Source organism: Delphinus delphis, chromosome 10 (genome assembly GCF_949987515.2).
Source record: "Delphinus delphis chromosome 10, mDelDel1.2, whole genome shotgun sequence".
Classification (NCBI taxonomy): Eukaryota; Metazoa; Chordata; class Mammalia; order Artiodactyla; family Delphinidae; genus Delphinus; species Delphinus delphis.
In genome coordinates this window covers 32,162,122-32,185,913 of record NC_082692.2, presented here as the reverse complement: position 1 = coordinate 32,185,913, position 23,792 = coordinate 32,162,122, and the positions used below count along the sequence as shown (strand labels likewise).

General features: G+C 40.5%; 1 protein-coding gene across 1 annotated transcript in view; it reads right to left on the bottom strand.

Annotated features, from left to right (window-relative positions):
• The window catches only part of XPO5 (exportin 5), a 46,241-nt gene that overhangs the window by 11,956 nt on the left and 10,493 nt on the right, over window positions 1-23,792 (bottom strand). Inside the window, exons 9-20 of the mRNA XM_060021761.1 lie at window positions 21,662-21,761; window positions 20,685-20,768; window positions 19,943-20,068; window positions 18,948-19,038; window positions 17,168-17,296; window positions 15,493-15,611; window positions 14,253-14,408; window positions 12,996-13,037; window positions 12,582-12,671; window positions 11,611-11,810; window positions 10,701-10,800; window positions 9,678-9,859 (exon numbers count right to left, since the gene is read on the bottom strand). Coding sequence (XP_059877744.1) covers window positions 9,678-9,859; window positions 10,701-10,800; window positions 11,611-11,810; window positions 12,582-12,671; window positions 12,996-13,037; window positions 14,253-14,408; window positions 15,493-15,611; window positions 17,168-17,296; window positions 18,948-19,038; window positions 19,943-20,068; window positions 20,685-20,768; window positions 21,662-21,761 — 1,419 coding nt within the window. The remainder of the gene's footprint in view (window positions 1-9,677; window positions 9,860-10,700; window positions 10,801-11,610; window positions 11,811-12,581; window positions 12,672-12,995; window positions 13,038-14,252; window positions 14,409-15,492; window positions 15,612-17,167; window positions 17,297-18,947; window positions 19,039-19,942; window positions 20,069-20,684; window positions 20,769-21,661; window positions 21,762-23,792) is intronic.

The window sequence follows — 23,792 nt, the reverse complement described above, 5'->3', positions numbered from 1 at the left end:
CCATTCACCTCACTACAAGAAACTCCATTTCATTTTATGGCTGAGTAATATTCCATTGTATATTCGTGCCACATCTTCTTTATCCATTCATCTGTCGATGGACATTTAGGTTGCTTCCATGTCTTGGCTATTGTAAATAGAGCTGCAATGAACATTGTGGTACATGACTCTTTTTGAATTACGGTTTTCTCAGGGTATATGCCCAGTAGTGGGATTGCTGGGTCATACGGTAGTTCTATTTTTAGGTTTTTAAGGAACCTCCATACTGTTCTCCATAGTGGGTGTATCAATTTACATTCCCACCAGCCGTGCAAGAGGGTTCCCTTTTCTCCACACCCTCTCCAGCATTTATTGTTTGTAGATTTTTTGATGATGGCCATTCTGACTGGTGTGAGGTGATACCTCATTGTAGTTTTGATTTGCATTTCTCTAATGATTAGTAATGTTGACCATCCTTTCATGTGTTTGTTGGCAATCTGTATATCTTCTTTGGAGAAATGTCTTATTTAGGTCTTCTGCCCATTTTTGGATTCTTTGTTTTTTTGATATTAAGCTGCATGACTTGCCTGTATATTTTGGAGATTAATCCTTTGTCAGTTGCTTTGTTTGAAAATACTTTCTCCCATTCTGAGGGTTGTCTTTTTGTCTCATTTATGGTTTCCTTTGCTGTGCAAAAGCTTTTAGATTTCATTAGGTCCCACTTGTTTATTTTTGTTTTTATTTCCATTTCTCTAGGAGGTGGGTCAAAAAGGATCTTGCTGTGATGTATGTCACAGAGTGTTCTGCCTATGTTTTCCTCTAAGAGTTTTATAGTGTCTAGCCTTACATTTAGGTCTTTAATCCATTTGAGTTTATTTTTGTGTATGGTGTTAGGGAGTGTTCTCATTTCATTCTTTTACATGTAGCTGTCCAGTTTTCCCAGCACCACTTATTGAAGAGGCTGTCTTTTCTCCATTGTATATTCTTGGCTCCTTTATCAAAGATAAGGTGACCATATGTGTGTGGGTTTATCTCTGGGCTTTCTACCCTGTTCCATTGATCTAATTTCTGTTTTGTGTCAGTACCATACTGTCTTGATTACTGTAGCTTTGTAGTATAGTTTGAAGGCAGGGAGACTGATTCCTCCAGCTCCGTTTTTCTTTCTCAAGATTGCTATGGCTATTCGGGGTCTTTTGTGTTTCCATACAAATTGTGAAATTTTTTATTCTAGTTCTGTGAAAAATGCCATTGGTAGTTTGATAGGGATTGCATTGAATCTGTAGATTGCTTTGGGTACTACAGTCATTTTCACAATGTTGATTCTTCCAGTCCAAGAACATGGTACATCTCTCCATCTGTCTGTATCATCTTTAATTTCTTTCACCAGTGTCTTATAGTTTTCTGCATACAGGTCTTTTGTCTCCTTAGGTAGGTTTATTCCTAGGTATTTTATTCTTTTTGTTGCAATGGTAAATGGGAGTGTTTCCTTAATTTCTCCTTCAGATTTTTCATCATTAGTGTACAGGAATGCAAGAGATTTCTGTGCATTAATTTTATACCCTGCTACTTCACCCAATCCATTGATTAGCTCTAGTAGTTTTCTGGTAGCATCTTTGGGATTCTCTATGTGTAGTATCATGTCAAATGCAAACAGTGACAGTTTTACTTCTTCTTTTCCGATTTGGATTCCTTTCTTTTTCTTCTCTGATTGCTGGGGCTCAGCAAAGTCTATTTTGAAACTAACACAATATTGTAACTATTTTGAAACCAACACAATATTGTAAATAGACCACAAAGTCTATTTTGTCTGATACGAGAATTGCTACTCCAGCTTTCTATTGATTTCAATTTGCATGGAGTTATCTTTTTCCATCCCCTCACTTTCAGTCTGTATGTGTCCCTAGGTCTGAAGTGGGTCTCTCGTAGACAGCATATATACAGGTCTTGTTTTTGTATCCATTCAGCCAGTCTATGTCTTTTGGTTGGAGCATTTAATCCATTTACATTTAAGGCAGTTATCGATATGTGTGTTCCTATTACCATTTTCTTAATTGTTTTGGGTTTGTTATTGATGGTGTCTTCCTTCTCTTGTGTTTCTTGCCTAGAGAAGTTCCTTTAGCATTTGTTGTAAAGCTGGTTTGGTGGTGCTGAATTCTCTTAGCTTTTGCTTGTCTGTAAAGGTTTTAATTTCTCCGTCGAATCTCAATGAGATCCTTGCTGTGTAGAGTAATGTTGGTTGTAGGTTTTTCTCTTTAATCACTTTAAATATGTCCTGCCAGTCCCTTCTGGCTTGCAGAGTTTCTGCTGAAAGATCAGCTGTTAACCTTATGGGGATTCCCTTGTATGTTACTTGTTGCTTTTCCCTTGCTGCTTTCAATATTTTTTCTCTGTATTTAATTTTTGATAGTTTGATTAATATGTGTCTTGGTGAGTTTCTCCTTGGATTTATCCTGTATGGGACACTCTGTGCTTCCTGGACTTGATTGACTATATCCTTTCCCGTATTAGGGAAGTTTTCAACTACAACTTCCTCAAATATTTTCTCAGTCCCTTTTTTTCTCCTCTTCTTCTTCTGGGACCCCTATAATTCAAATGTTGGTGCGTTTAATGTTGTCCCAGAGGTCTCTGAGACTGCCCTCAATTCTTTTCATTCTTTTTTCTTTATTCTGCCCTGTGGTAGTTATTTCCACTATTTTATCTTCCAGGTCACTTATCCGTTCTTCTGCCTCAGTTATTCTGCTATTGATTCCTTCTAGAGAATTTTATATCTCGTTTACTGTGTTGTTCATCATTGTTTGTTTGCTCTTTACTTCTTCTAGGCCCTTGTTAAGCGTTTCTTGTATTTTCTCCATTCTATTTCCAAGATTTTGGATCATCTTTACTTATTACTCTGAATTCTTTTTCAGGTAGACTGCCTATTTCCTCTTCACTTGTTTGGCCTGGTGCGTTTTTACCTTGCTCCTTCATCTGCTGTGTATTTCTCTGTCTTCTCATTTTGCTTAACTTACTGTGTTTGGGGTCTCCTTTTTGCAGGCTGCAGGTTCGTAGTTCCCGTTGTTTTTGGTGTCTGCCCCCAGTGGCTCAGGTTGGTTCAGTGGGTTGTGTAGGGTTCCTGGTGGAGGGGACTGGTGCCTATTTTCTGGTGGATGAGGCTGGATCTTGTCTTTCTGGTGGGCAGGACCACATTTGGTGGTGTATTTTGGGGTGCTGTGAACTTATGATTTTAGGTAGCCTCTCTGCTAATGGGTGGGGTGGTGTTCCTGTCTTGCTAGTTGTTTGGCATAAGGTGTCCAGCACTGTAGCTTGCTGGTCGTTGAGTGGAGCTGGGTCTTCGCGTTTAGATGGAGATCTCTGAGAGAGCTTTTGCCGTTTAATATTACGTGGGGCCGGGAGGTCTCTGGTGGACCAATGTCCTGAACTCAGCTCTCCCACCTCAGAGACTCAGGCCTGACACCTGGCCAGAGCACCAAGACCCTGTCACCCACATGGTCAGGTACGTGGGGAGTTTCTTGCCTTTTGGAAAGTCTGAGGTCTTCTGCTAGCGTTCAGTAGGTGTTCTGTAGGAGCTGTTCCTCATGTCGATGTATTTTTTATATATTTGTGGGGAGGAAGGCGATCTCCACATCTTACTCCTCTGCCATCTTTTTTTTTTTTTTTTTTTAAGACTCATTCTTTATTTGTACCTTGTTTTTGTCTGCATTTTCTTAGATTTGCCATCAAATTTGCTGATGTGTTTTCATGCACTATTTTTTTTTTTTCGTGGTACGCGGGCCTCTCACTGCCGTGGCCTCTCCCGTTGCGGAGCACAGGCTCCGGACGTGCAGGCTCAGCGGCCATGGCTCACAGGTCTAGCCACTCCGCAGCATGTGGGATCTTCCCAGACCGGGGCACGAACCCATGTCCCCTGCATCGGCAGGCGGACTCTCAACCACTGCGCCACCAGGGAAGCCCTCCTCTGCCATCTTGAAGCTACCTCAACATTTTTTATTGTAACCATCCTATTGGGTATGAAGTGGTATCTCATTATGGTTTTGATTTGCATTTCCCTAATGACTATAGATGTTGAGCATCTTTTCATGGCCTTGTTGGCCATTTGTATATCTATTCAAGCCTTTTGCCTATTTTGATTAGATTATCTTTTTCTATATGTCTGTCCTTCTCAGTACCAAACTATTTTGATTTCTGTAGCTTTGCAGTAAGTTCTGAAAAGGAGTTTGAGTCTCCCAACTTTCTTTTTCAAGACTGTTTAGGGGCCCCTTGCAATTCCATATGAATCTGAGGATAAGCTTTGTGCAAAAAACACTGTTGGAAGTTGTTTTTTTTAAATGTATGTACGTATGTATGTATGTATCTGCTGTGCTGCACAGCATGAGGGATCTTAGTTCCCTGACCATGGATTGAACCTGTGCCCCCTGCAGTGGAAACGCTTGGAATCCTAACCACTGGACCACTAGGGAATGCCCACTGTTGGAATTTTAACAGGGGCTGCATTCAATCTGTAGATTGCTTTGAGTAATGTTTCCATCTTAACGAACGTAAGTCTTTCAATTCATGAATACAGGATGCCTTTTCATTTAGGTCATCTTTAATTCCAGAGTGTTTTTTAGTTTTCAGTGTATAAGTCTTTCATATCCTTGGTTAAATTTATTCCTGGGTACTTTATTCTTTTGAATGCTATTGTATATGGAATTATTTTCTTAATTTCCTTTTGGGATCATTCATTCCTGGTGTATAAGAACACAACTGATTTTTGTATGATGATCTTGTATCCTATAACTTCGTTGAATTTATTTATTAGCAGGAGTAGTTTTTGAACTCCCTTCTAGTCCTAGTTTGCTGAGTGTTTTTATCATGAGAGGGTGCTGGATTCTGTCAAATGCTTTTTCTGTGTCAATTAAGATGGTCAAGTGGGTTTTTTTCCTTTGTTCTATTAATACGGTGTACTATGCTGATTTATTTTTGTATGTTGAACCACTCTTATATCCTTGAGATAAATCCCACTTGGTCATAGTGTATAATCCTTATAACATGCTGTTGGATTCAATCTGCTTGTATTCTGTGAGGCTATCCATAACTCTGCCTTAGCCCTTACCTCCTGCTGTGTGGAGCTCAAGGGTTGGTAAGTGGTGCCATTTATTTTTAAAAACTGCAATTTGCCAACTTTTTAGTTTCTGAATTAAGTTTTTCTTGGTTGTTTGGGAACATGTCTAATACTATGAAATGATCTCTGATAAAATCAGTCCTTTTTTTTTAAAATAGAGCTTTTTTCCTATTTATTTATTTATTTATTTACTGGCTGTGTTGGGTCTTCGTTGCTGCATGCAGGATTCATCTAGTTGCTGCGAGCGAGGGCTACTCTTCATTGTGGTGAGCGGGCTTCTCATTGCGGTGGCCTCTCTTGTTGTGCAGCACGGGCTCTAGGCATGCAGGCTTCAGTAGTTGTGGCTCACAGGCTCTAGAGCTCAGGCTCAGTAGTTGTGGTGCACAGGCTTAGTTGCTCCGCAGCATGTGGGATCTTCCCGGACCAGGGATCGAACCCGTGTCCTCTGCACTGGCAGGCAGAATCTTATCCACTGCATCATCAGGGAAACCCCAAATCAGTTCTTCTTGAAAAGAAATTCATAGTCTTAAATTTGATGGGGAACAGATGAGATGTTTTTTATTTTTATTCTTTAATTAAGTGTGACTGTGATCCCAAGATATAATTTAAAAAATATAACACATCATATGTCAAATGTCCCTGATGGTACAACAAAATCTTGTATTCTGTATAGTCTCCTCTCCTCCTCCTCCCCTTCGCCAAGGAGGTGGCACCATGGTGGCTGCACCTGTAACTCACAAGTAATGGAAGGACTCAGTACATACTGCTCTCGTATCTATGGCTCCAGGGAGTCCTACAAGCCCTAGTAACATTCAGGTTCCTGAAATATCACCTTTCCTGACACACTTGCAAGTTAGAGCACTATGATTCCACATTAAGAGGAACTAGTTATTGCATTGGCAAAGAAAAAGACAATCAAGTGATAAAAGTTTTAAGTTCTGCAGTCTGTACCTATCTGAAATATTCTTAGTATCACAAACTAAGAGTGTAATTGCCATACACACAGGTATATATTATTCAGCCATAACAGAGGAGAAAATCTTGCTATTTGTGATAATGTGATGGACCTTGAGGGCATTATGCTAAGTGAAACACATCAGACACTGAAAGACAAATACAGTATGATCTTACTTGTACGTTGAATCAAAAAAAACAAACTCATAGAAACAGAACAGTTTGATGGTTGCCCGAGGAGGGAGATGAGGGTGGGGGAAATGGGCGAAGGCGGTCAAAGGTACAGACTTCAGTTAAAAAGGTAAGTAAGTTCTGGAGATGTAATATATACAGCACACTGACTATAGTTAATACTGTATTGTGTATTTGAAAGTTGCTAAGAGAGATCTTAAAAGTTCTCATCACAAGAAAAAATATGTGTAACTATGTGACCTGATGGGTGTTAACTAAACCTACTGTGGTAATCATTTCACAATATATACATATATCAAACCAAAAAAAAAAAGTATAATCGCTATGCTAAACAAGACTTCCCACATACAAAGATTCCAATAAAACATATAGAAGATATCTGGAAACAATGTAACAAACTTTAAGTTAACAGAAAAGGTGTTATTCTAAACAGATAATGAATGATAATAATGAACCTTCTGAGAACCAGAGAATTCTGCTCCCCACAACTATCTTCCACCCTAACCCACTAAGAACACACCGTGCAATAGAAATAAAATGTAAGCCACATAAGCCATTTAAAATTTTCTAACCAGCCAAACTTAAAAAGTGAAAAGAAACAGGTTAAATTATCTTTTTATTTAACCCAACACATCAAAAAATCATTTCAATATGTTAGCAATATAAAAATTAGAGATATTTTTACATTTTTTGTACTAAGTTTTCAAAATATAGTGTGTGTTTTACACCTACAGTTTATCTCAATTCAGACTAGCCATATTTCAAGCGCTCAGTAGCCAGCCACATGTGGCTAGTGGCTACCATACTAGACAGTACAGCTCTAACACCTTCGATTATCAGACTTTGTTTGACAAGGAGTTAAAACAGGAGTTTTATAACAAGGAGTTAATACACAAACTGGTAGGAATGTAAACTAGTACACCACTTTAGAAAACTATTTGATTCTATCTATGAAAACTGAAAATATGCATACCTTATAAACAGGAATTCTACTTCTACATGTACGATTCTGCTCCTACCCAACAGAAATCATGCATACACCAAAAAACATTTGTAAGAATGTTAACAGCAGCACTCGTAGTGATAAAAAAATGCTGGAAACTACCAAAAGTCCATCAACACTAAATGGATAAATGAGTTACAGCATACTCACACAATGGAATACCATCCCACCAATGAGAATGAACAAGCCACAACTACATGCAATAACACGGATGAGCTCACAAACATAATATTACACAAGAGAAGCCAAGGCACAAAAGAGTGCATGCTTTTGACTCCATTTATTAAAGCTCAAAAAACCAGGCAAAATGTTAAAGTTAGAAGAGTGGTTACCCCTGAGGGGCGCGCAGGACTGAAAAGAGGTGCTGGGAAGGTAAGTTAGAATAGTGGTTACCCTTGGGGGGCGCGCAGGACTGAAAAGACGTGCTGGCAAGGTCGTTTCTTGACCTGGATGCTGATTACATGGAGGTGTCCACTTTGTCAAAATTCATCTACCTGCACTCACAATTTGTGTCCTTTTCTTATGTATATTTGTACCCCTAACACTATACTTCAAGATAAAACTTACTACGAAAACCAGACAAAACTCTAACAGCTCCAGCTGCACACTACTCAGGGAATCTAACTACTCCATTAACTACGGTCAGCATTTTTCAAAATACCTTTCGATTGACTCTGGGATTTTCCAAAAGTGTTGTACTCTTAGGAAAATATCAAGATGACAATCTCTTGTCTCCTCACCTAACCAGGGATGAACCTTGTTTCCAGGTCTAGGTTCCCACCACAGGGACTCTGGCCACAGGCCTAAAAAGTCAGTGAGTCTGTTGCTATCTGACTTCATCACTTTCACATTTCTCTAAACTACAGAAGATCCTTTTGGTCTTAAAAACATCAATATGGAGACAAACTTTTCCTTGACTAAATATTTTACTACCCTCTCAACATGTAACCCATACTTCTTTTTCAAATCTTTTTCCTCCTTTTGAAATCAGAGCAAAGTATTGTCTATTTCCATAGACATGTCCACAATGACAACTTGTTCAGACACTCCAGCCCTCCAATTTGGTCAACATTAACTTAAAACCTTGAATTCTTAAGCATATGGTCCAGGGTGTCTGTTGTCAGCAGAGCACCCCTGAGACATGAGCAATTTGATTTACTTATGTTGAGTAAATTTGGTTTACTCAGTTGAGACTCCGCTCTAACACCCTGGGTAAGAGGCCAAAAAACAGTGGAGCAGAGCTCTAACCTGAACTCAGAAACACTAGGAGATGTAAAAAGCAATCAAATTTTGCTTTGGCCAGTAAAAAACTGATTCTCTCCAAAGGCTTTCTTTCACTGTAGACAGCATCTATCCCTGAATCATCAAACATATAGTGACTAACCAACAAGCCTAGACTTGGCCTACTTCCGCTTGATTATATTAGCTCATGTGATGTATAACAGTGGTTCTGAACCTTTAATGTGCACACAAACAACCTGGGGATCTTGTTAAAATGCAGATTCCGATTTAGTATGTCTGGGGTGAAGCCCTAATACTGCATTTTAAACAAGCTCTCAGGTGACTGCTGATGCTGCTGGTCTGAGGACTCAGCTTTGAGAAGTAAAAACCTAGGACTCTGATGTGCAGCACGTATCATGCCTTCCTTTGGCATGTTCAGCCACTGGATGTTTGGTCCATTTGAGAACACAGTCACTACCGATAAATTCAGATTAGCTCGTCTGAATACCTGACCCAGAAAAGCACCACTACAGAAAGCAACTGCCCTGCTCCCAATGAACAATTCCTTTAGTGGCAAAACTTTAGACCAAATGAAACAAAGTAAAAAGTAGAAATGAAGTATAAAGAAGTAAAAGAACACAGAGGAGGCTCAAAATGAGAAAAGCCATTTTGAGATTAGCCCCCACGTGCTCACTTGGGATGCAAGACTTATAAAATTGAGAGCTGGTGCTTCCCTGGTGGCACAGTGGTTAAGAATCCGCCTGCCAATGCAGGGGACATTGGCTCGGGTTCGAGCCCTGTCTGGGAATATCCCACTAAGCAACTAAGCCAATGTGCCACAACTACTGAGCCCATGCTCTAGAGTCTGTGAGCCACAACTACTGAAGCCTGTGCACCTAGAGCCCATGCTCTGCAACAAGAAGCCACCGCAATGAGAAGCCTGCGCACCGCAACGAAGAGTAGCCCCCGCTTGCCACAACTAGAGAAAGCCCGCGCACAGAAACGAAGACCCAACGCAGCCAAAAATAAATAAAATAAAATTATAACAACAACAACAACAAAAAAAGTGAGAGTCCATGTTACTTTTAAAAAGGAGAGTCCCTCTAGAACGAAACAAGACCTAATCTCTTATTTACCACCATATGACCTGAAGAAGTATAAACAGATTAAGCTTTTGAGATTTTTAAGGCAAAAATACAACAGAGAAAAACCATTATTCTGACTCACCTTATAAGGGCAAGCAAATTGTCAAGAAGTTTCAGAATCTGTTCTGTGCAGGGGTTACGGAAGATTGGATTTCCAGGCGGTGTATAACCCACCACAAATCCCCCAGCTTTGGCCTCTTCTAGGTCAGTGGGCCAGCAAGTTCGTTTCACAACACCCAGAATGCTATACACACAAAAGCTCATCTACAGAAAAACATAAAAATGAAAGGTAAATATAAAAGGGGAAGAAAAGACAAAAGTGCTATTAGATATTTGCAAGATTATGGCAAAGATGACATAGAAGTTGGACAAAAGGAAAAGACGCCCCCCCCCCCCATCCCTGTCCCTTCCTTTAAGGTCAAGTCCAAAAGGGATCCTTTCAATGCCATCTTCAGGACCAGTGGTAGGCTCTAAAAGCTTCCCTTTCATGAGGATATCCTTCCAGAGGCTTACAGGACCCCAATTAGAAGGTGGCTTGGACATACTTCAAAACAGTATTCACCCTGCCAACATTTCATCTTGTTTTTGAGTTGTTTGGGCCTTCAAAGATTTTGCCCTAATCCTCACTCATAGTACTTTCTACCAATTGACTACTTGCCAGGTTAATTAATAAGACTTTTGCCGTTATGGAGCCAGGAACAATGCTTATTTGAATAGCAAGCAAAGAACTGGAAAATCTCAGGTTTGCAAGTTAGGCCACCATTTAGGACTTTACTTCCCAGAGAGCAAAGGCAGGGAGAACCCACCCTGCTGACCAAGTTCTGACCTACTTCCTCATTACACCTTCAGTCCTCCAAGCTATTTACAGATCCTTAAAGCCAAAATAATGATTTCATAGAAAAGACCACCTGCTCTGCTGTGAGAACTAACTCAAGAATTTAAGACTAAAGAAGAAAAGAAAGGAGACACTAACGGAAGTGGAGACTCCCAGATTTCTTGCTCGTACACAAAAAAACGTAAGTCTACGAGAACCTGGACAAATGACAACACCCTACTCCTACCTGTGGCCTACGCACCCTCCCTATCCCAGGAGAGGCTTACTCACTCGTGCACGGTTTAAGCCACAGGGATCCTCCAGGCCTGGGTCACAGCTTGTCCGATCTGCACCCACATAGGCAATAAAAGCATCAACATCTGACAGCACTCTAAAGGTTGGTGGGGGAAAGACAAGTTACAGCATGATTTTAAGCAAGGATAGTTTCTTCCTCAAGAGCTAATAAGCTGTGATTATTTGACCCCCAAAGAGCAGTTGTTACAGTGAGAGGAATCTAATCAAACTGTCAGCTGTCATATGAAGATTTATTAACTTCTCTTCCCACTTCTAAATGTTATTAGTGACACTTTAAGAATCAAAAAGGGTACGAGCTTGAGAAGGCTGTGTGGGCACAGAGGGGTGTCTGTGCAGCTCCTACTTTGTACGGCCCTACTGGCTGTTCTCACTTCTTTACATGTGCTGAAGCTGCAACTAGACACCACAGCAGACCTCACTCTGGCGTTCCAACCCACACTATCCATCTTAGTCATTTCGTCTCTGTTCCTACGCCTCCGCAGAGCAAGGTGATGTTTTCGGCACTTCACTTACAAGACTGCTTTTAGAGCAGCGGTTCCACCTCTTTGGCACCACAGGGACTGGTTTCGTGGAAGACAATTTTTCCACAGACCCGGGGTCGGGGGCGTATGGGGGATGGTTCAGGCGGTAATGCGAGCGATGGGGAGCGGTGATGAAGCTCTCCTCTGCTGCTCACCTCCTGCTGTGCAGCCCAGTTGCTAACAGGCAGCGGACCAGTACCGGTCTGTGGCCCGGGGGGGGTGGGGACCCCTGCTTTAGAGGCCTTCAGCTATCACTGATAGTGCCACTACACCTCGATATCCTTACACCCCGACCCCGGACATAGTCTTAGAAGAGAATGGGTACTCAAGTGCAGTCAAGGTCAAGGGCAGAGGATCTCCCCTACCTGTGCATGTCTTCAGAAAGCCAGATGCTGGCCACGGGTGCCATCAGCTCCTCCAGAAACACCTTCTGACGCTCGTAGTTCTTGAACTGGTTACTAATGAGAACCAGGGCTTCCATGAGGGCACACTTCTCCATCTGTGTCAGGAGCAGCTCATTGGAGAGGAGCTGCTTCACGTGGTTATACAGCATGTCAAAATTGGGCTGCATTTCACAAAGAAAAAAACCCAGAGGTGGTGAAGGTCTGAGTTTCAAGGCGTGGTGGGTCACTCAAGGAAGGTAAAAAAGAGGATGAAGACACTTCCAGGACAGTCAGGCCAATAAGACTGTCACTTAATAATTTAATTACAACACTCTTCTTGTGGCTGAACAGGCAAAAGGCAATTTAGGTTTGAGTATTTGGGTGACTGCGCTTTCCGACTCTCCAACTGTGAAAAACATCTGTCTTTTATTTCTATATCAACTTTTACAGTATCTTCATGGACAAAGATCAGTTTGTTTTCTATACATTTATACTTATGTATATATATTTTATAGAGAGAGAGAGAGAAAAGGAGGGAGATGGGGAGAGAGACAGACAGACACACACAAATAACTGCTGTGTATTCAGAGAAGAAATCTTTGGTTAATTTGTTATCTGGAGTAGTGCTAAACTTCTTACAGAAACCCTCCAAAAAAGGCTGGGGTTTGCAGCTGGCTTCTCTCAAGACTGGGCACATCACTTGGCAGTGGTGGTTAAGAACAACACACATAGCACGGTAAAGAGGTGTACACTGACAGGGAAAACGTGGTCATCCATGTGGAAGAGAAAAAATCATTCTGAGGCAATATATTTGCATTTCTAAACTTCACTGAGTAACTCTGGAGTTGGGGAAGACCAACCTTATGGGAGGTATAATTAGGTGTGGATTTATAGAGAAATGTACCCAAACTCGGCATGTCTCAGTGGCTACCTGAACAGAGTCCAGGGCTTACCAGCACGAGCTGGGGGTAGTCACGACACATCTTGATGATGGAGGAACAAGCATGTCTCCTCACATTCCTCACCGCCCGGGTCCTGGGTGCCTGGGAAGAGATATTCGATAAACTTAAAGCTACTTTTAATATAACTAAGAGATGCTGCAGAGAATCATGTAAATATCTCCTTCAGAGGTAAATTCACAATTTTCACAGCTAGGGGAGTATAATCAAGTGATATTTATAGTTAGCAAGAATCCACATGTTGACTGTTTGTCCTAGAGTATCTCTAGTGCAAAACAGCCCATCATATGACTATCTCCTGCCTTTATTAACCCCGTTTGCGTATTAGAAAAATCTACACTAAGTGTTGGGTATTCACATTTTTGTTCTTAAGAAGTTAGAATTGGTAGGCTGAATTAATGATCTTACCTTACTTTCCTCAACAGTTTCAAAAGTGACAGATGAAAATAGCTAAGGGGAAGAAAAAAGGTCACTCATCAGTACCAAATGCATAAAGTATTTTACGAAGTTTCTAACAAAATCCCTAAAGTGCAAACAATACGGTAACAAAAAGGTTTTCAACTGGCATTACAAAGTTTCAGATGTTCATTTTCTCGGATAACTGCAAGAGGCTTGAGATTCACGATTTTACCAGCAAACACTTTACGAAGATAAAGGCCACAGAATCCCAGAACAATCTAGGCTATCACCCAAGAACTCAGCCATGGTCACATCTCCCCACTTTTTGTTAAAAGTTGAGTGGTCTACTCTCCCTGATTCCATTTCATAACTTCCCACTTACTCCTTAACCCAATGCAATGTGACTGCTGCCCTAGCCACTATGATGGAATAACACGCTGACAAAGGTCTAGAGGAACCCAATGGACACTCTCCAATTCTTAAAGAATTTCTGTGGCAACAAATGAGTCCACATTTTTGAAGTTCTCCTGGACTTTGTAACACAACATTTTCTCCATCTCTCTGGCCATCCCGTTTCTTGTTCTTTGAGGGCTTCTTCCTCAATTATGGTGACTGTCGGGCTTCTCTGCTTGAGCTACATGTCCAACGCTACATAAAACTCCTTTTTGCTAGGGCTTCACCTCTACTATTGGCATTTCTATGATGGCGATGCCTTAATTTTCTCTCGTAATTTTCTGAATCTAGACCTTTAACCTCCAATAGCCAGTTTAGCACGAGATGTCTCCACTGAGATATTATATGTATACTTCAAACCTAGTCCTGCAAAACAGAACTCACCCCTTCTCTGCCTTACTCCTTCCCTCCTCCTGGTCCAATATTCTCACTCAGGTGGTGCTTCACCTCTCACTAGTCACCTCAACTGGACTCCAAAACCTTTCCTCTTACAAATCACCTCCCAACCTGACAGCACACATTGATACCTCCTCCTTCAGGTACTCTTTTCCATCTCAGTGTACATGTCTACTAACTGCAATGCCACGTAGGTACCGCATCTGTCTATGTGCCTTTCTCCCCAAACAGAGAGGTAGTAAAGGACAAGGCATTCCTACTAGCATGGTGCCCGGTCCACATTAAGTACTGAGTAAATATCTGATAAATGAATAAAGAGCTGTTCATTAGCTTGTCTCATATACTTACAAGAACAGTTACAAAAAATAACTAGCTTAGAAATGCCAAAATAAAGTTTACAAAGGAGAGGGAGTTTACCTTAGAGAAGACCTGGGGCAGGAACTCTGGTCTGTAGGTGACAAACGGAAAGAGTGCTGAGACATTAGTGAGGACACAGGACAGGATGAGGGGATCCTTGGTGTCAAAGTTCAGGACCATCTGCAATAGCTCTACTCCATCATTAATAGGAATTTCCTGTGATACAGACATGAAAAGGAGGTTGACATAACTGAAAACCACTTTTGCTAAATTTCCTTCACACTCTATATAAACATGGTTGTCACATGTGGTTTTATATAGTGCTTCTTAACCCTTAAAATTCTAAGCATTACCCCATGTTATTAAAATTTTCCACAAATGATGCTGCCATTATTAGGGATGTAGCATTACCTACGACTAGAAATTGAACAAACTCAGAATGCCATCATTTCAAACTGAAGTGAATATAAAAACAGATGGAGTTAATGATCCTAAGATCTAATTTGTTAATAAGCCATTTATGAGAAAAAGCACTGTATTTCACTGATCTTCAAGGGACTTAGATTCTTTCTACAACTAACCTAGAATGAGTTAAGACGAATTACCCCAAAATAAGTGATCCAATTATTTTTAATCTAATTAACACAGTTAATATAGTATATGCTGTTATCTGGTTTAATCAGATTATTCAGGAAAGAGGGACACAGATCAGCCATCATGAATAGTCTGGTCAATTTGCCATCAATTGGCAGGTATCTCTGAGATTTTCCAATTCAAGGCTTCCATCACTGTCCTCCCTATAATAGTTACCCTACCTGTGGTTCACTGTACTATCAGGCTCATCTTATTATCCCCTAAAACGAATACTAAACACTGCGGGGCTTAAAGTCAGAGAGACCTAATTTGGGTCCCAGCTCTAATTATTAGCTATTTGACCTTGAGCATGTTATTTACCCTCTCCGAATCTCAGTTTCCTCTTCTGTAAGATGCACACTCACATATTTTCCTATCCCACTGCCAATTTTAAGAACATCAAAACTGGGGACTTCCCTGGTGGCGCAGTGGTTAAGACTCTGCGCTCCCAATGCAGGGGGCCCAGGTTCGATCCCTGTTCAGGGAACTAGATCCCAGATGCATGCTGCTACCAAGAGTTCGCATGCCACAACTAAGAAACCGGCGAGCTGCAACTATGGAGCCCGCCTGCTGCAACTAAGACCTGGCGCAACCAAATAAATAAATGAATAATAATTTTAAAAAGATCAAAATTATTATGCAATCAGCACAATAAACAATTACTTACTTCTTTATCTAATGTTCGAAACATCTGGTTGATCACACTTTCCAAAAAAAAGGTCATGGCTTCCCACTGCACAAATGAAGGTGAGAAGATGGAGCAGAGGCTGCCTTCTCCAGTTCCAGCTGCAGGGGAACAGGGTTTTAAAACACATACACACACGCACACACGCACGCACGCACGCACGCACTTATAAACACTGTAGGATCACAGAAGACAGAGACCACGGGGCTGTAGAAACCACTAGGTAATTTCACAGTTGAAGGAACAAGGTAATCTAACCCTTCTCAGCCTGGGAAAAGAAAAGGAAGCAGAAAGGGATCCCTATCCTGCCTCTACCTCTAAAAACAAACTGTCTAAATTCACCTTTGTGAGCCTTGTCTGTAAAGCCAGTTTAAGTACTGAATGAGAATATACATGTAAGCATCAAAACCAGTGCCTGGCCAATTGAGAAATATTAATTAATTCCCCCCCCTTTCATAATCTGTCCATGGGAATCTAAATAATTATGATATCTAAGATCATAAAGAATCTTTCCAACAAGGAATTGCTGTAAGATACAAAATGCTGTTCACACCCAGTAGCCTCATGACAACTGCAAGGCCCCTGTGCAGAGAACTGTGCCACCCTCCAAGTTCACAAGTATCATCAAGTTCCCTGGTGGCCTGGTGGTTAGGATTTGGTGCCGTCACTGCCATGACCCAGGTTCGATCCCTGGTCAGGGAACTGAGATCCCGCAAGCCACATGGCGCGACCAAAATATGAAAACAAAGAAAAGAAAAAGCCCCACAAGTATCATCAAAGCGCGTCACTTAGACAGCAAGGCCCCCGCGAAACGAATTACAAATTACTTTTCTTGCTTCCGTACAGTGCCCACATTTACTAGCTTCATCTTGGTACAACATATTTGGGCCTCTGCAAACCTTCAAGTTACTAGATACCAGGGACCTTTACAGTCAACTGTGAACACATAAAACTGAATGTTAAATCCCATGAATGTCAAGTAACTAGTGTACTTGGTAACTGACCATAGTGTGGACTTTTTCCAAAGCAGTGACTTACACCCTTTCCTTACAATCCTCTCACCCACTGCCTGCGTTAATAAGATGACAGACAGAAGATACAGAGCACTGAGAAGTTACCTAGCTTATGCTTTTGGGTAGAGGGGGGTTATTTTGATTTTAAATAAAGTGGCATTTCCCAAAGGCTCTGAGGGGGCTGAGCGATACGGGAAACCCCCGCACTGCTTGTTGTGCCCGACTAACAAGTCATTTTTTCCGAGTTTAAGAGAAATGCCATGCAAGAACTTGGTTGAAAAGCTTTAAAAAGTTAGGTTTAGACATGTTTGTTAGATGCTGCCTGAGGTGAAGTAATAAAATCAACAATAAACAATTGTTGACTCTGTTAGAAAAGAAAAATGAAGGCAAAACCGATAGGGTCATGGTTTTACCCTAATTTAAACAGAGTTAAAATCTGGTATTATATCTGCTTTCTCTGCCTGTACGTGCAAGTGAAAAGGCTCACTCTCTAGGATGGAACGGGGCAGTGAGCAAAGCTGTTTTTGAACACTATTAGCATACTGTTTTGAAATGTGGCTCAGAGGTTTATTTCTATGTACAGTTTTGATACATAGAAATACTTCACTAATGTTCAGTTGGAAAAAGAACAAAAGAAGTCTTACAGTTCATGGATCCAGTATCAACAGAAGTTGAGAGTTGATACTTTAGCCACTCCCCAGCCATCTGGAAGCTAGTCTTGGGATCCAAGCGACATGCTAACCTCATTACTTCTCCTTGTTGAGCCCGAGAGGCTGCCAAGAGAAAGACATCAATCAATAACCGCATATAACAGATACTTAGTTAATGTTTATTCATTTATCCATCCCAGGAGGAAAACATTCAAGAGATTTTGTTTTGCAGACTTATGCTCTGAATCTAACAAATGTTCAGTAAAGCTTTGTTAACAAATCTAGCAATTTTCAAAACTAAATTCTAAGAAGCCACCATACCAGCTAGACGCTATAAGCGGCAAACCAAAAGTGGTCTCCTCTTTCTGTTGGAATTAAGAGGAGATCAGGTTGGTACAGATGTAAAATGGTATGGCTGCTGAAGAAAATGGTCTGGCAGCTCCTCAAAACATTAAACATGGAATTACCATATGATCTAGTAATTCTCTTCCTAGGCATATGCGCAAGAAAAATAAAAACATATGTCCACTCAAAAACTTGTACTGGGCTTCCCTGGTGGCGCAGTGGTTGAGAGTCCGCCTGCCGATGCAGGGGACATGGGTTCGAGCCCTGCTCCGGGAAGATCCCACGTGCTGCGGAGCGGCTAAGCCCGTGCACCAAACCTACTGAGCCTGCACTCTACAGCCCGTGAGCCACAACTACTGAAGCCTGCGCTCCACAACAAAAGAAGCCACCGCAATGAGAAGCCCGCATACCACAATGAAGAGTAGCCCCCGCTTGCTGCAACTAGAGAAAGCCCGTGAACAGAAACAAAGACCCAACACAGCCAAAATAAATAATAAGTAAATAAATTTATTTTAAAAAAATAACAAAAAATCTTGTACCCAAATGTTATAATAGCATTATTCTTAATAGTCAAGATGTGGAAACAACTCAAGTATTTATCAACTTATCAATAGATGAATAAAATGTGGTATATCCATACAATGAAGTATTATTGGCAATAAAAAGAAATGAAGTACTGATACATACTACAACGTGGACGAATTTTTAAAACACTACGCTAAGAAAAAGAAGGCAGTTACCAAAGACAACACACTGTATGATTCCATTTATATGAAATGTTCGGAATAGGTGAAAGATAGAAATAGAAAGTAGATTAGTGCTTTTCCAGGCTGAGAGGGATAAGGGGATTGGGAGATGACTGCTAATGGTTACAGGGTTTCTTGGGGTCATGAAGATATCCTAACATTGACTGTGGTTGTGGTTGTACAACTCTGAAAATACAAAAAAACCCCACTGTATTACATGCTACAAATGAATGAACTGTATGACAAAGAAATTACATCAATAAAGTTGTTATTAAAAAAGGGGTGGGGGGGACCAAGTTACAGAAAACCCAGAACAGAATTAGGAATAGTGGGGTTTTCCTCTCGTTTTTAGAAAAAAGACCCATAATGTAAGATGGTATTTAATTCTAATATATGAATATAAAAAAAAATGAGAGTGCCTTACCTTAAGTTACTATCTCTAAACTTCAATGTCCAAAGGCGGTGTATGTGTGTATATGTTTGTGGGGGTGTGTGTGTAAGAGATAAAACAATGTGTGGAATAAGTACAATCCCAGCACTCTCTGCAATGTGCAAATGGAGATTAAACAGGCTGCTGTCCAGAAAGGGGCTCTTTAATACAGAACCTGAAGGGCCATGCACCATGACTCATAACACTAGATGCCATTCTGAGACTGGAAGAAATTCCAGGCCAATTCACTCACAGTTGAAGAAAGCATTGAAGTCCTCGTCGCTATCAAAATCAAATCGAGAGTATTCACAGCTAGGGCTGTCTGTTTTAGAAGGAAAGCCCATCTGGAAAGAGAAACATAATTGGGGTAGGGGGTGAGGGTTTTCATGAGATATATGATGATAAATAACTGCTTCTGGTCTACCCCTAAGTCTACAATTTGCTTCCAGCAGGAATAATCCTGGGAGTGGTAGAAAGAGAACGTTTTTTATTTGATACTCTCTTCCAGGTTCCTCAGGAAAAATTAAATTCTGGAATTAGTTTAAGGTCTTTGATTATAAAGATGTCCCAAAACAAAGTGCTGATACAGCTTGCAATAAGTAAAAGAATTGAAACAATTTGTCTTCTTAAATGCTGAACCCTGGAAATAAGCATGTAACTTTTTATATTTCATTCAAAAAGTACCGAAGACCATGACGGCAGAGAACTAGAGGATGGTGTGCAACGTGCTAGGTGAATTCCTTGAGGAAATAAGGGGACCCTTGAATGGGTCCTATTCTCTGATTTTACAAATCAAGATGAAGCATCTGTCAGCTGCAAGAGCCTTGAACAGATCTCAGTGTTCATAAGCAACTCTCTATTGAGGTAATGAGCAATCTGCTTCCATTGTCCCCTTCTCATTCACCTTCCTGACCCTCACTTGGCCTTCAGAAAGTCAGACATTACTTCCTCTTGGAATCTCCCTGACTCCACCATCCTTTCTATTTTTAACCTCTGAAAAGCAATGATCATATTGTATGGTCATGGTCACTGCTCTCATCCTATCACTCTTTTTCCTAGCACTTAGCCCAACGCTTGGCATATAAGTGCTCCAAAATATGAAAGAGTAGATATTTCTTCTTGAGGAATAAAAGACTAATATGCCCAAGGAAAGGATCTTAGTGACCAAGACAGGGCTGTCAATGATGCCATCTAAGTCTTATGATGTGTATTCACCGACATTCCACGTTTTACATTCCCACTGCATACCTTGACCAAGTTAGTCATAGAAGCACGAAGATATTTTGGTATTATTGCTAATAGCAAAGGGTCACGGGATAGGATCTCATGGCGGAAGAGGGCTCCCCAAGTCATCTGAGTTGAAGAGCGCAAAAACTAAAGGGAAAAAAGAAAAAACTCAGTTTAAGGATTTGGGTTTTATATACCAAGACTATTACTTAGCTCAGCAATTATTCACTATATTTTTCCATGGAAATAAATATCTGTAATACTTTGAAACTGCCCATACTGTAGTACAGCAGTAATGACTGCTCACTATGGACCGTACGTTAATAAGACAGACTGGGTCACGTGCAATTCCCGGAGTATGAGCTGAATTCTACCACTTTCTGTTTTATGCAAGAAATGATATAGGAACCTCAGGATGATATTACAAGGAAAATCTTGGACTGGATAAAATTAATTTTATAATAACACAATTAATCAGACTTTGTATTTAAAACGTCTTTAGTGGTAAATCACCTGGGACATACCTCATATCTGATTAAGCCTTATCAGAATGACACTACCTGAGGGGTAACTGCTGACCTAGACTGTAATGCTTAGCTCAGGAAGAAGACTCAGCAATTTTCTTAATGAAATGCTACTACAGTTATTCCCTAGGATCTTAAGAGTCACATTTTATACTTCAGCTGCTAATTACTTCAGGCCATAGTGCTTGATTTTAATTTATCTAACTAAGATTTTGAGAAGTCACCTCCATAAAGTTTACCTGACTTGGATGAGTTGTGAAAGCCAGAAAAGATTCCAGGTATTTTCCAAAGTTTGCTGGTGTTTCTACATCAGAATCCACACCCTGTAGGACAAAAAGACCACTACATTAACAATGTTGATGGGGAGGTCAGGGTAGAGAGTGGAGTAACAAATACTGACAACTTATACCCTCAAAAATTTCAGGTTTGAAAGGACTTTATACTTCCTTGTGGCCTAAGGAAGGCATCCTTTCAAGGGCTAAAACACAGGAAAGCTGTTTTACCTCCCTAACCATCATCATTAAAACCTATTCTGTGGTCAAATAGTAAAACAAGAGTATTGATTTCAGAAATCCGTATATTTCTTCAGATCTACTCTAATCACATCTCTGTGACCTAACCTAGTAAATAACCACTTGACGGTACACATCTTATGTCTGAAGCTCCATCCTCTCTAGCCATTCAAGCCACCACAAAAAAGCATAACATCAAGCGCAGATGTCTGTACCAATATCCTTTTAACACATAAGACTGAGTATTAAACATTTCCCTAAAGACAGTTAATTCCAGGTCAATCAGACTAAAGTTTTCTTTTATGATCTAATAATACATCCTTTAGATTTGGGAAAAGTGTTCTTTATTCAAATCCATAATGTTTCATGACCTAATAGGACTTTAAAGGGTAATGCACTCGGCAGACTGAAGTTTTACAAGTACCAAAATGAACAGGAGTAGCAACATTGACTTTAGTCAGATGTTATAACAGATGGAATAACAGATGTGAATGTTTACTACTGACATTAATAATTGATTTGTTAAAAAAAATCTATATCATTCAAACTCAATTAAAATAATTTAATCTATAGAATTATAAGAAATAATCTGTAGGGAAATGCCCCCTCAGGCTAAAATCAACGGTATGTGTCACCCCTTCCACAAATATAACTTTCTAAATCCTCTCCTCAAATGGCCCTGAAACTCTCCAGAAAGTGCTCACCAGCAATGCACACAGCTGATTGCCCAGCGCACACAACACCTGACAGAGTCTTTTCAGGAAGACATAGTGTTTTTCTACCAAGCCTCCTCCGTCAGCAGTCCTGAAGAGGAGAAAACAGTGTGATTAGCAGCACATCAAGAGCACCAAAGAGAGTCCCCTGGAATGGAGCTGTATGTGGTCTGTGCTCCAACATTCAAATTTCAGTTGATTATTAAAGTTAAAAAAAAAAAATCAAAAAACAAACCAACCCAAAAACCTCCAACCAAACACTGAAAGATCGATGAGGAATAGGGTTCAATGCCATCTCATCCTTCAAGAGACACACTAATTTGGGGTAATGCAGTCCTTGAGTACTTTGGGATAATATTGTAAACTCTGAGCATGACTCCACAAAGCAATATATATACTTATATGCATAAAAACTGCACAAAAAGACATTGGTTGATACTGAGGAAGGACTTAGAGAGATCTCTAGGGGAGCATGCAGTAATTCCTTACACCACTGACAAAATCAAAAGGACTATAATCAAGAGAATGAAAAGACAAGTGGCAGACTAGGAGAAAATATTTGCAAAAGACACATCTGATAAAAGACTGTTATCCAAAATATACAAGAACTTTTAAAACTCAATAAGAAAAAAATCTGATTAAAAAATGGGCCAGGGCTTCCCTGGTGGCGCAGTGGTTGAGAGTCCGCCTGCCGATGCAGGGGACACGGGTTTGTGCCCTGGTCCAGGAAGATCCCACATGCCGCGGAGCGGCTGGGCCCGTAAGCCATGGCCGCTGAGCCTGCGCGTCTCCGCAACGGGAGAGGCCACAACAGTGAGAGGCCCGCGTACCGCAAAAAAAAAAAAAAAAAATGGGCCAAAGACCTTAATAGACACCTCACTAAAGAAGACACACAGATGGGAAATAAACATATGAAAACAAGCTCCACATCAAATGTCATCAGGGAATTGCAAATTAAAACGAGATAGCACTATACACCTATTAGAATAGCCAAAATCCAGAACACTGACAACACCAAATGCTGGTGAGGATGTGGAGCAACAGGAACTCTCATTCATTGTTGGTGGGAATGCAAAATGGTACAGCCCCTTTGGAAGACAGTTTGACAGTTTCTTACAAAACTAAACATACTCTTCCATATGATTTAGTAATCACACTCCTTGGTAATTACCCAAAGGAGCTGAACATACAAAAACCTACACACGGATGTTTATAGCAGTTTTATTCATAACTGCAAAAATCTGGAAGCAACCAAGACGTCCTTCAGTAAGTAAATGGATAAATAAACTTTGGTACATCCAGACAACAGAATATTATTCAGTGGTAAAAAGGAATGAGCTAACCAAGCCATGAAAAGACGTGTAGGAACTATAAATGCATGATACTAAGTGAAAGGAAACAATCTGAAAAGGTTACATACTATATGATTACAACTATACAACATTCTGGAAAAGGCAAAACTATGGAGAAAGTAAAAAGATCAGCGGTTGCCAGGAGTTTGGGTGGGAGAGGAGGGATAAACAGGCAGAGCACAGAGCATTTTTAGGGCAGTGAAAAACCTGTAAGATACTATTATGATGAATATATGTTATTACACGTTTGTTGAAACTCAGAGAACGTACCCATAAAATGTAAAACAGCAAGGTTAACCCTAAGGTAAACTATGGCCTTTGGATGATTATGATGTGTCAATGTAAGTTCAACAGCTCTAACAAATGTACCACTCTGACAGGGGATGGCTACAATGGGGGAGGCTATGCATGCGTGGGGGCAGGGAATATATGGGAAATCTCTGTACCTTCCCCTGAATTTTGCTGTGAACCTTAATGTGCTCTAAAAAAACAAAATCTTTTTTTAAAGATGGTATTAAAAACGTAACTTGGTATCTCATTTCTCCAAGTCATTTAGTTCAGATCAGTAATCACCTATGTGCTATTTTAGAATGCAAATACCCCTTTAAATTAAAAAAAAGATTATTTGGTGGAAAAACCTGACCTACAATGATGTAGGACGATTTGCACTAACAAGAATTAATAAGGGGGCTTCCCTGGTGGCGCAGTGGTTGAGAGTCCGCCTGCTGATGCAGGGGACGCGGGTTCGTGCCCCGGTCCAGGAAGATCCC